Source organism: Gekko japonicus, unplaced genomic scaffold, assembly GCF_001447785.1.
Source record: "Gekko japonicus isolate JY-2015 unplaced genomic scaffold, Gekko_japonicus_V1.1 scaffold62, whole genome shotgun sequence".
In the NCBI taxonomy this organism is placed as follows: domain Eukaryota; kingdom Metazoa; phylum Chordata; class Lepidosauria; order Squamata; family Gekkonidae; genus Gekko; species Gekko japonicus.
In genome coordinates, this window is record NW_015166419.1 from 1,098,223 (window position 1) to 1,110,279 (window position 12,057).

The following is a 12,057-nucleotide window of genomic DNA, read 5'->3' on the forward strand; positions in this document are numbered from 1 at the left end:
TGTATAAGGGTCAAGAAGCAACAGTTAGAACTGGATATGGAACAACTGATTGGTTTAGCACAGGAAAAGGAGTATGACAAGGATGTATATTGTCACCCTGCTTATTTAATTTATATGCAGAGTACGTCATGAGAAATGCCGGCCTGGATGAATCACAAGCTGGAACTAAGATTGCCGGGGAAAACATGAACAACCTCAGATATGCAGATGATACCACTCTAATGGCAGAAAGTGAAGAGTCTCTTGCTTAGAGTCTCTTGCTTAGGGTGAAAGAGAAGAGCACAAAAGTTCGCTTGAAACTCAACATCAAAAAAACTAAGATTATGGCATCTGGCCCCATCACTCCTTAGCAAATAGAAGGGGAAGTCATGGAAGCAGTGACAGAATTCATGTTCCTCGGATCCAAGATCACTGCAGATGGTGACTGCAGCCATGAAATTAAAAGACGCCTGCTCCTTGGGAGGAAAGCGATGGCAAAGCTAGACAGCATAATAAAAAGTAGAGACATCACCCTGCCAACAAAAGTCCGTATGGTCAAAGCAATGGTATTCTCAGTAGTAATGTATGGCTGCGAGAGCTGGACCGTAAGGAAAGCCGAGTGCCGAAGAATAGATGCTTTCGAATGAATGTGCTGGAGAAGACTCATGAGACATAAGAACATAAGAGAAGCCAATTTTGGATGAGGCCAATGGCTCATCTATTCCAACACTCTGTCACACAGTGGCCAAAAATACCAGGTGCCATCAGGAGGTCCAGCAGTGGGGCCAGGACAAAGGAGATCAAATCAGTCAATCCTAACTGTTCCCTGGAAGGTCAGATACTGAAGCTGAAGCTCAGATACTGTGGCCACCAAAGAAGAAGGGAGCACTCACTGGAGAAGACCCTGATGCTGGGAAAGATTGAAGGTCAAAGAAGAAGGGGACAGCAAAGGATGAGATGGTTAGACAGAGTTATCGATGCAATGAACATGAAATTGAGAAAACTCCGGAGGACAGTGGAAGACGGGAGGGCCTGGCGCAATGTGGTCCATAGGGTTGTGAAGGTTGGACTCAACTGTGCGACTGAACAACAATTTCTAGGTCTTTGTCCGGCACTCTAACCACTTCACCATGCTGGCTCTTCCCAGTGACTGGCAGGTTTCTGTGTGCGTGCATTGGACTTGATGGTTTGTAAGTTGCTGCTGCACAAATTCATGTCCCCATGGAATGTGCACATGATAGCAGAATTATTTATGCAGTTCATGGAACTAGGAAGAGCATCTGTCATTGATCTGCACTAGGCTGTTCTATGCAAAACACACATATACAGAACTCTGTTTTCTCAGGTCCCATCTGTGTGGCACCTTCAAGAGTGCAGAAGGTATCTCAGGATAGAGCAAATGCCCATTTTCTCTTGGCCCTCATGGTTTCATTGTACAAAGGCAGATGTGTGGACCACCCAACCAGAGCTAATCCTTGTCAATGGTCTTAGGCCATCGCCAGTTAAAAGCACCCAGTCAATTTGGAATGTGCGAGGGACTGACTACCCTAGAGTAGCATCCCTGACTAAAAATACCGTAGGACTGCCTGCCTCACATTTGTTATGAGCTGTGGCTGCAGTTCTTAAAGGTAACTTCCACATGGCAACAATGCTGTGTATTTGGCGCTGGAACTGTTTCTGTTGCAGAGGGCTCCAGAAGACCATTCTTAGAGTATGCAAAGTTCACGCAAGGCACTGGCCAGTTCATGTGAAGTGCTGCTGCTCCTGCCTGGGAACACCCCCCAGCCCTCCCCAAGGAATGGGGCACTGCAGGTGGGGGGGTGGGAGGCAAACCACAGTTGTGAGTCAGCTGTTCAGAAGGGAAGCTTGCCCCTTTTTGCCGGTCTTCTGAAGAGCTTCCAAAGAACCTTAGGCAGGGCTATTTTTGGGCAGGAACGCACAGGAACGGAGTTCCGGCTGGCTCCTGAGTTGGCCACGCCCAGCAGGAACTCGTTAGCATAATAGGCCACACCCAAGAGCAGGAACTCATTAGGATTGGCTACATTAGGGATGTGTGGCCTAACATGCAAAGGAGTTCCTGCTCCAAAAAAAGCCCTGGGTTTTGACAACAAACAAGGTAAACAGAATAAGAAGCAAAAGGTGGGTGTGGCTGGATGACCACACTTCTGGTAACACAGGGGTGTGGCCTAATATGCTAATGAGCTGTGCTGTCATGGGTGTGGGCTAATATGCTAATGAGTTCCTGCTGGGCTTTTTCTACAAAAAAAGCCCTGACCTTAGGGCTCCCAAAATAGTATCTGAAAAATGCTGAATTATAGAAGTCTGATATGTAGGTGCACTGGATGAGGCAAATTAGATGCTGAAGTGGTAGAGTGGACCATACCACTTTATTCTGACAAGGAGTGATTACATTTTTTTCAGAGTTCCCCTATGTAACTAACTCTGTCAAGCAGTATGTTGAGAGGTGAGCTAAAGCCTCTACCCCACCTGATAATTCCTCACATGTGGATAAGGTTTTTGTTTCACATGGGGGAGTATTGAAAATGTCGTCTCCCCTCCTACAGCCTGGTGGTACAGCCCTCTTCAGGTGTAGGACCAGAACAGACAAACTCCAGGTGTGCACAGGAACAATTCAGGAATGCTCTTGTTGCATACTTAAGACTCACTGGGTGTTTATTTTTTGTCCTGCCCTTACAGTGGCATGAGCTGGAGCTGGGGATGGGCATCTGCGGGCAGCAGCATTTTGGCAGAATTTGGCAGCCTGCACCTGGAATTCCTGCACCTCTCAGAGTTATCGGGGAATGCGGTATATGCTGAAAAGGCAAGTACTTTCCTGTTCCTTACCTGTCCTTTTTGCCACCCCCAGAGATGCAAATTTTCCAGCTATTTTATGAAGCTATGAGGGGATAGGCTCCCCCCGCCCGTGTTCCCCTCCCCCAGCACAGGGAAAACAGAAATCTGGTATGTCCCTGGGAAAGCATTACGCTCCTTGGATAGCAATCTGCTGGTGGTCCCTGGCCCCAGAGATATCCGGGTGTCCTCGACCAGGGCCAGGGCCTTTTTGGTCCTGGCCCTGACAGGATGGAACTCCGTGCAGGATCTTATGCAATTCCACAGGGCCTGTAAGGCAGAGATGTTCCGCCAGGGTTTTGGTTGAGCACAGTAATGGTTTCCACTCTGGATGGCACCCTCTCCTCGCTCTCCAGACTTGTTTCGTTCCTGCTCTCCCCTGGCCGGGCAATCCAGTTTGCGAAGTAACATGCCGCTTGCCATCTTCATTCTTTTAATTCTGTCATATTAGTATTATTCGTGTATCTGATTTTTTTTGTGGTTTTATATTTTTGTCTATTGTTGTAGGTTGCCCAGAGCCCTGCAGCAGCAAGGATAGGGTGATTCAGAAAATCAAAATGATACTAATAATATTAATACTACTAATAATAGAAGTGAAATATCTGCAATATTTACTTTCTGTTCTGTTTGTTTATTTGGTGTGGTTTTGTGCCCTCCTTCCTCCAAGGAACTCAGGGCAGCATACATTGTTCCCTGCTTCTCCAGTTCATCCTCAACAGCCCTCTGAGGTAGGTTAGGCTGAAAATGACTGGGCCAAGGTCACCCAGTGCAGTCCCATAGCAGATGGGAATCTGAACCTGGATCTCCTGGTGTTAGGACAGATTGGCCACTATGTTCACTGATGCCCCCCCTCACGCCGGCTGGGCCCACCCAGCAGCAGAAGGGCCCACCTGAAGGAGGTGGCACCCGGCCAGCTGGGTGGAACAGGCTGCCTCTTCCCATTTTCCTCCTTTGAGGGGCAGGCAGTCTGCCTCTCCCTCTGTCCCTTCTTCGGGGGTGGGGCCAGGGTGGGTTGGGAGGTGGGGCCTTTTTCCTCACCCAATCTACCTTCCTGTCCAACACTCTCTAACTATTGTACTATGACTGTCAAGCTGAAATTTATCTTGCTGTTTTGAAAACATAAAATGCATCATTTGTAATTTAATTAGCATACAGAATCATGCTATCCCTCCTTATATATAATTGTGAAGTGGGGTGCCACTTTCTGAACATTCCACACGCTCCTAAATCAGTTGGCTCCATGATGTGTCACTCAGAAGCTGTCCTTATCCACTGGCTGCATTGCCTGAGTCCCGCCTCCAACATTCTAAACAGTTTGCTGTTCCTCTCCCCCCCAAAGCCAGTCGGAACACAGAGGTCGTTTGCATATGTGGCCTGATTGGCCTTTGCCTCTAACATTCTAAACAGTTTGCTGTTGCTGTTGGGAGTCATTGAATGTGTCCTGAGGTAAAATACATATCCCAATCTCCCCTTAAATGGTCACTGGAGTTGCCAGTCTCCCTGTGGGGCCTGGAGATCTCCCAGAAATCACCGTGTTCCCCAATCACAGCACATCATTTCCCCTACAGAAAATTTCCTAGCTATTACAATTGATCTCCAGATGACCAAGGTCAGTTCCCCTGGAGACAATGGTTGCTTTGGGCAGTGGACTCTATGGCATTATACCCTGCTGAGGTCCCTCCCCAGGTTCTACCCCTCAAATCTCCACATATTTCCCAACCGAGAGTTGGCAACCCTGTAACTGGCTACGGAACTGTTTTCCAGACTCTTGGAACCCAGAAGACATGGCATAGGAGGAGGTGCTTTTCTACCTTAGCTGCCACTGCATCGCCCCAAGTTAACATAAGCCAACCTCCAGGCAGTACCTGGAGATCTCCAGCTACTACAACTGATGTCCAGATGACCAAGATCAGTTCTCCTGGAGACAATGGCTGCTTTGGCCAGTGGACTGTATGGCATTATACCCTGCTGAGGTCCAACACTCTGTATCACACAGTGGCCAGAAATACCAGTGCCATCAGGAGGTCCACCAGTGGGGCCAGGACATTAGAAGCCATCCCACTGTTGACCCCCCCAAGCACTAAGAAGACAGAGCATCACTTGCCCCAGAGTCCCTATCTATACCTTGTGGCTAATAGCCACTGATGGACCTCTGCTCCATATGCTTATCTAATTCCTTTTTGAAGCTCTTCCCGTGGAAGGTCTTACTTTGAAGCTCTTGGAAGACCCTGTTTCTGGAAAAGACAGTACGGTCTCCACACCCACTTTGATAATACCTCAATTTTTTCTTTCTTTCTGGCAGTCTTTCAGTGGGCCATATCCACGTGGAGAGGAAGCCGGAGCATTGCCATCCCCTCTCCTGCTGTAGACAGAATTGTTAGTATCCCTGAGTGAGGGCTGAGGCCCTGGATGCTCATTACATCTGAGGATCTTAACACTTCCTCCTTCTGAGGATTGCTGGCATTTTTGCTAACCCTCAGATTTTCTTTATGAGGCTTCGTTCTAGTGGTCCTGTAACCATATGTGAGAGAAACTCCATATGCCAGTGGATTCCATCATTGGCTCACATGTGTATGCATGCCCCTTCCTTCAAAAAGCCCACACGGGGAGAGACAAATTGCTCCAATTAGAATTGGAAGCCACTTCCAAGTATGAGGGGAGCAGATCCATTCAGGAACCGCTTGTGACACAGAATGCTCCAATTGTGTCCTCCTTGGGTTTTCAACGGAACAGTTTGAGAACAGTCTGTTCCCAGGATATATCTGACACTTTCAAAGCAGCCATGGGGGGGGAGGTGTTTGGGAGAGGCTCCTGGGAGAGAGAAGGGAGAACAAGATGCAAAGGGCTTGCAAGAGGGAATCTCTCGCTGGGGCAAAAGAGAGAATCAGGAGAGAGACACAAAAGTCGGTGAATGAATGAATGAAATGTTGGAAACCGAGGAAACGGAACAGAGAAGATAAGGAATGAATGGGCAGAGTAGTGTGAAAATGGTTACATAAGACTGATGAGGTGCACTGATGAATAAAACGAAAGCAGGGCTGGGTGGGAGGAAGATGTGAAAGGAAATTGGCTGGGTAGGAAAGGCAAAACTAGAAATAAAACTGGCTGGTGGTGGGGAATGAAAGCTTAGATTCAGACAAAGGGCCTTATTTAAACCTCAGTTTCACCCCCAAATACTTGTTCCTAAGGTATTGTGTAATGTCTGAGGAAGGGTCTGGGTGGTGGTTGATGCTTAATGCTTTTCGAAGAGGCCAATTAAATCCCTGTTCCTGTTACCAAGCCAAGCTAATCAATAAGAGGGAGAACCTGCCCCATAATGGATTCACCCATCCAGCATATGCAGTATAGCTAAAGCCAAGGGACAAAATAGAGCACAGGAGGAGGTGGTTGCGAACAGCCATCTGGATGGAAATGGCTTTCCAGAAAACCAGATGAACTCATTAGCTCACAGCCAGAGACTTATGAGACTTTTAACACGTTCAAACGTGTCATTAACCTGCCCATGAGACTCCATGGAAGTCTGTGTGTGGGGGAAGTGATGAATGGGCAAAGCCAATTTTTCAGATGCAGGTGAAATGTTAACCCTGGTTAGCTCTTAACTATGGTTTGGTGTCTTTAAAACCAGTTGGAGAGGCTGGGAAACACTGGATCCTAGAGATAGCTAAGGATGTAAAGTAACAATAAAGATGCAGCAGTTAATATCTGATTTTTTTTTTAAAAAAATGTATAATAACACCAGGGAGAGAAAAACCAGACAATAGCTAATCTCCTAACAGCCAGATCAAGGTGGACAGCTGTGTTGGTCTGAAGCAGTAGAACAAAGTTTGAGTCCAGTGGCACCTTTAGGACCGACAAAGTTTTATTCAAGGTATGAGCTTTTGTGTGCAAGGCACACTTCCTCAGATACATTGAAATGGAAGTTAACAGTCCATGCATATAGGCAGACGGTGAACAGCAAATTAGTATACAACATAATGAAGATGTTTTTACAGATAAAAAGACCAAACAGGAATAACAAGTTAAGTTTATACAGTCACCATTTGTTTGGATTTAATTACGGGGGGGGGAACAGTGGAGCAAATAAATATGTCAAAATAGGAGACTAATGTGTAAATGTATCCTTCTTAATAGTGGAATGCTAAGAGTAAATAACTGAGATCCTGTTGTTATGCTCCCCTCGTCTCCTCTCGTCTCAAGTATGAAGGTAACTAACAGCATACGTTTTCTTTGAGATGGGGTGAATGGTTGTGTAGTGTTATGTCTCCTCCGTCACTGTTAAAACATCTTCATTATGTTGTATGCTAATTTGCTGTTCACCGCCTGCCTGTATGTATGGACTGTTAACTTCCATTTCAGTGTATCTGAGGAAGTGTGTGTGCACCCGAAAGCTCGTACCTTGAATAAAACTTTGTCGGTCTTAAAGGTGCCACTGGACTCAAACTTTGTCCTCCTAACAGCCAGATGGTAATATATTCATAAACCCTCGTTAAAATGTATTGGCAGTATACATAGCTACTTCTGCCACTGCACCTGGACCCCAGTTTTGAGCTCTGCTCCCCAGGCTCCCTCCACGTAGCCTCTGCTCCCTTCTCTGTTTCCTGCCTGGAGTCCCCAAACTCCTGCTCCACAGTTTTTCTGTTCTCCAGATCACCCGCCCCCCATCTCTTGCTCCCTTTGCGCTGCTCATTGTTTTCTTTCCTCTGCCCTCCTCCCTTAGTTCCTGCTGTCCCCAACTAGTCTACTTCCAAGTGGCTTCTCCCCCACCTCCCTTCCAGATATGTGATTAGGATCCTGTCCATCAGTTCAGATGAGCATCAGAGGCCAGCATGTAGGCAGGAGTGGTGTTTCCTTATCTAACACGAACCCTCATTGGCAAGGGGATGTGGCAGGACATTTTCTGTGCTGGATTATCTTTTCCACGACAGTTTGCCTGTAACCTGACTTGCCAAATTCTGGGCACCGTGAGGTGTCTTTTACTCATCCAGGCATTATGATTGATGAATTTATTGAGCTGCAGATGGTTGTTTTTTTTTCTTTTTGCCCTCTTAATTTTATCTGGTGGTTTTTATTAGAGATTTCCCTGCGGTTTTGTTCACTGCTTTTATCTGCTTTTTTATGCCTTGTTTTAATTTCCCCAACAAATGACAAGCATGTCTGTAGACCCGATAGATTACTAGCATGACCAGGTATCTTCTTCTTATTTTGGGGGGGGAGGGATTGATTTTTAAAAAATGAATTTCTGAATGGATGACTATAATAGGTCTTATGTGTCTCCTACCTTTCTTTTTGGCCCCATAGGTGGCAAATATCCGCAAAGTCCTGAACAGAATCGAGAAACCACAGGGACTCTATCCCAACTTTCTCAGCCCAGTAACTGGGAACTGGGTGCAGCGTGAGTATCACCACTTCAGGGACTGATGGTTGAAAGGCCGTGTATAACTAAACCTAAATGAAACCCCTCAGGTCGAGCAGGGGAAACACATACTGACATGTGTCGGACATCCTCCTACTGCTCACAAATGCAAGAGCATCAAGCCAAAGACAGTATTAGTGGACAGATTAAAATCAAGGAGCTTATTACGCAGAACTAATTCTGTCAATCAGATGCAAAAAAAAGAGTAGTCTCCCATAGCCAAAGCTCCGCTTCCTTGTCAACTATCTCTTGAAATCCTGGACTTAGAAAGAGAACTCCTTAGGCTCCTGTATCCCAAATTCATCCAACCGTTTTAATCTTCAGGGGACTGCTCTCTCTTTGTGTATGTAGTCATTGTTTATCCTGGGTGTCAGCTGCAGAGTGCGGTCCAGGCATTACTGTGGATACTGGTGTTGCCCTGGCAAGGATCCAGCCTGACCCCTAAGTTTTTGTAGACCTTCCAGGTGAAGGGGAGCCAGTGAGCACCCTTGGTGGGTACACTGATTCTGGAGCCCTTATACCACCTATGTGACTTTCACACAAAAGTGTTTCTGGGCCCTGGTGTCCAAACTGCAGTGCTTTAGGGAGGGGAAACATCCATACAACATCATGCTCCAGTCATTCCTTTCCCTGTTTGCAGTGAACTTTTCCCCAAACCTGCTTTGCTACAATCTAACAAGCAGGGCTCTTTTTGTAGAAAAAGCCCAGCAGGAACTCATTAGTATAATAGGCCACACCCAACAGCAGGAACTCAGTAGCATATTAGGCCACACCCCTGACAGCATAGCTTATTAGCATATTAGGCCACACCCCCATGTTATCAGAAGTGTGGTCATCCAGCCACACCCATCTTTTGCTTCTTATTCTGTTTACCTTGTTTGTTGTCTAAACCCAGGGCCTTTTTTGGAGCAAGAGCTCCTTTGCATGTTAGGCCACACACCTCTAATGTAGCCAATCCTAATGAGTTTCTGCTGTTGGGTGTGGCCTATTATGCTAATGAGTTCCTGCTGGGCGTGGCCAACTTGGGAGCCAGCCGGAACTCCGTTCCTGTGCGTTCCTGCCCAAAAATAGCCCTGCTAACAAACAATGCATGTGATTTCCGACTTCCAACTTCCCTCCCACAACATTTTCATGATTGGTTGCCTCCCATGAATTGCTTAGATGCACCCTTAGTTTGTTCTTGATCAGGTTGCTCTTCTAATTAAAATTATTTTAAGCCATTCCTCATTCTGGTAGCCTTATCTGTGGACCCAGATATATAAACAAGACCAAAGAAGATGTCTGCCAAGACCTTGGGCATCCCACAGCAGTGAAATAGAGAGTGCAAAGGGCCAACAGTAGAGACGGAAGAGAAATCTTAGGGCTAGTGAGTAGAAAAGTGTTAGTGGTATGAAGGAGCAGAGAGGTAATCAGGAGTGGATTGGAACAGTAAAAGAACCCTGGAGCAAGCTAAGCTAAGAGGCCCCTGCAGCACAGAATTTAACTGGTTTTGCTCGGTAATACAGAGATGCCCGATGAGGAGCAATTTAAGTTCTTGAAAGCAAAGCATGAAACCATGCTATGAACAAGGAAGCAAGGGGAAGAGTCGTGTTTCTTTTCAAATCTGCGCTCTCCATCATGAACACCTGAAGCTGCCTTCTACTAGGTCACTCTTGTCTACTCTGATAGGCAACAGCTCTCCGGGGTCTCAGGTGGGGGTCTTTCACACCACTGACTACCTGATCCTTTTAACTGGAGGAGATGGGATTGCACTTTGGACCTTCTGCGTGCCAAGCAGATGCTCTACCATTGAGCCATGGCCGCTCCTTGATTGCTTCTGCTGCAGTAGCAGCAGCTGCCTTTATCCCCAAAATGCTGTTTCCCGTAACTTGTTTGCTACTTGAAGTTTGTGTCCCAAGGAAGAAGAGGTTAGCCCCGCAGAGAAGTTAAGTCAAAACAGGTTAGATGGACCAATGATTTGAATGAATCTATGCAGGGCAGTGAGTCTTCACAGGATTCAGCATCAGCTGTCATTTGGGAAGGGGAAGCAAATATCTTGACATTACTTTGTTGCTAAGTACAAATATAAAGAGCAATCAAATCCAAACCTGGCAAATATGTAAAGGTAAACGTTCCCTTGCTCGAAAGCCAGTCGAATCTGACTCTAGGGTTGCGGTGCTCATCTCCGTTTCAAAGCCGAAGAGCCAGCGCTGTCCGAAGACGTTTCCGTGGTCATGTGGCCGGCAAGACTAAACACCAAGGCGCACAGAACGCTGTTACCTTCCCACCGAAGTGGTACCAATTTATCTACTTGCAATTTCTTGCTTTCGAACTGCTAGGTTGGCAGGAGCTGGAACTAGAGATGGGAGCTCACTCCATCATGCGGCACCCGGTCTCGAACTGCTGAACTACTGACCTGCCACAGGCTGCAGTTCAGCGTCTTAACCACTTGAGCCACTGCAGCATAATACAATACACAAAAATAACTTTTATAAATGCAGAAACTGTAAAATCCCAAGAGCCTGAGGTAATATCCCAAGAGCCAGAGGATGATGGGGGCAGATTTCTAGCAGACGGGGTTGATAGTGCCCGGTAGGAGTCCTTGCCCCTCCCAATGACAACTAGAAGCAGATTAAGTTCAACCAATGAAATAATGATGTGTAAACTTGCTTATAATTTGTGCAGCTCTCAGAAGTCTGTGTTTTAAGGCACAGAATTTGGGCTCCCTGCTGGGTAGAAGTTCTGTTCATTTTAGCACAGAGTACTCTTGGGGAAATTTTTCATCTTTCTTTTTTAAAAGTGCAAAAGCCGCCCAGTCAAAACTGCCGCTCTCTGTTATGGAGAGAGTACCTGTTTCAGCAGGGAACGGAGGCCATCAAAATTCCCTGTTGGAACTGAACTATTTCTTGGCAGAGAAGCATCCCTGGAATCAGTCAGTGCAGATGGAATCCAGTTCTGGTGCTGTTGGTTCACAGGTTCGTAGAGGAGCCTCAATTCCAGGTCCTCCCTTTTAAATCCAATGTACAGCTTGTGCTCACGACCTGTTCCCTCCCCCACCCCCTCCAAACTGACTTCTTGCTGCTGAGATGCTTGTTGTCAGGGTTGACTGCATTTTGAGGCCAGTGAAAATGCATTGTGGGAGGGGGGTTACTCTCATGGCTGGATTTCAGTATTTCGGATAAACTTCATGGCAGGTAAGAAACAGAGAAGCCAGCAAATCAAAAAGCTTCACTGTATCCTGCAGAGACAACTGTACAAAAACTACTTGCAGGGATGAAGACAGGGGTGGACTGGCCATTTAATTTACAGGGAAATTTCCCAGTGGACCACTGCCCTACATGCATGGCTGGTGGCCCAGAGCAAGCAGCGCCAAGGCCCAGCTGTTTCTGCCAGTGTCACAGAGGTCACTTGGCTCCAACCATCAACAGCAGTCGTTGGTGTCAGCTCACCAATTGCCTCGTGGGGGCTTTTCAGGCCCACTTTCTCCCCTGGTCCACTTCTGAGTGAAGAGGTAGCGAAGACCCTTTTTGAGGGGTGCAAGAACTTTGTAAATAACATGCTGTAGATTTTTTATATACTGTAATTGAATGCGGGTAGGGGGCAAAGTGAGAAACAGGAAATATTTTTTGATGGAGAGCACCTGCTATCCCTTGGAGTCTTCCATAATATCTTAACCTCCCTTTCAAATGGAAAGGCATTCTTTAACGAACAAACAGGCTCAGATGCCTTGTACTTGCATCTAGGTCTTAAATAAATTTGTTCTCTCCCCCTCTCTTGGAAAGATGATTTGCACATCCTTGGTTGCCCTGAAGATTCTGTGCTTAATTTTTTTTTTA

At 46.5% G+C, this 12,057-nt stretch overlaps 1 protein-coding gene across 1 annotated transcript in view; it reads left to right on the forward strand.

The window, feature by feature from the left end:
- The window catches only part of MAN1C1 (mannosidase, alpha, class 1C, member 1), a 224,417-nt gene that overhangs the window by 197,723 nt on the left and 14,637 nt on the right, over positions 1 to 12,057 (forward strand). Inside the window, exons 6-7 of the mRNA XM_015411629.1 lie at positions 2,677 to 2,800; positions 8,128 to 8,221. Coding sequence (XP_015267115.1) covers positions 2,677 to 2,800; positions 8,128 to 8,221 — 218 coding nt within the window. The remainder of the gene's footprint in view (positions 1 to 2,676; positions 2,801 to 8,127; positions 8,222 to 12,057) is intronic.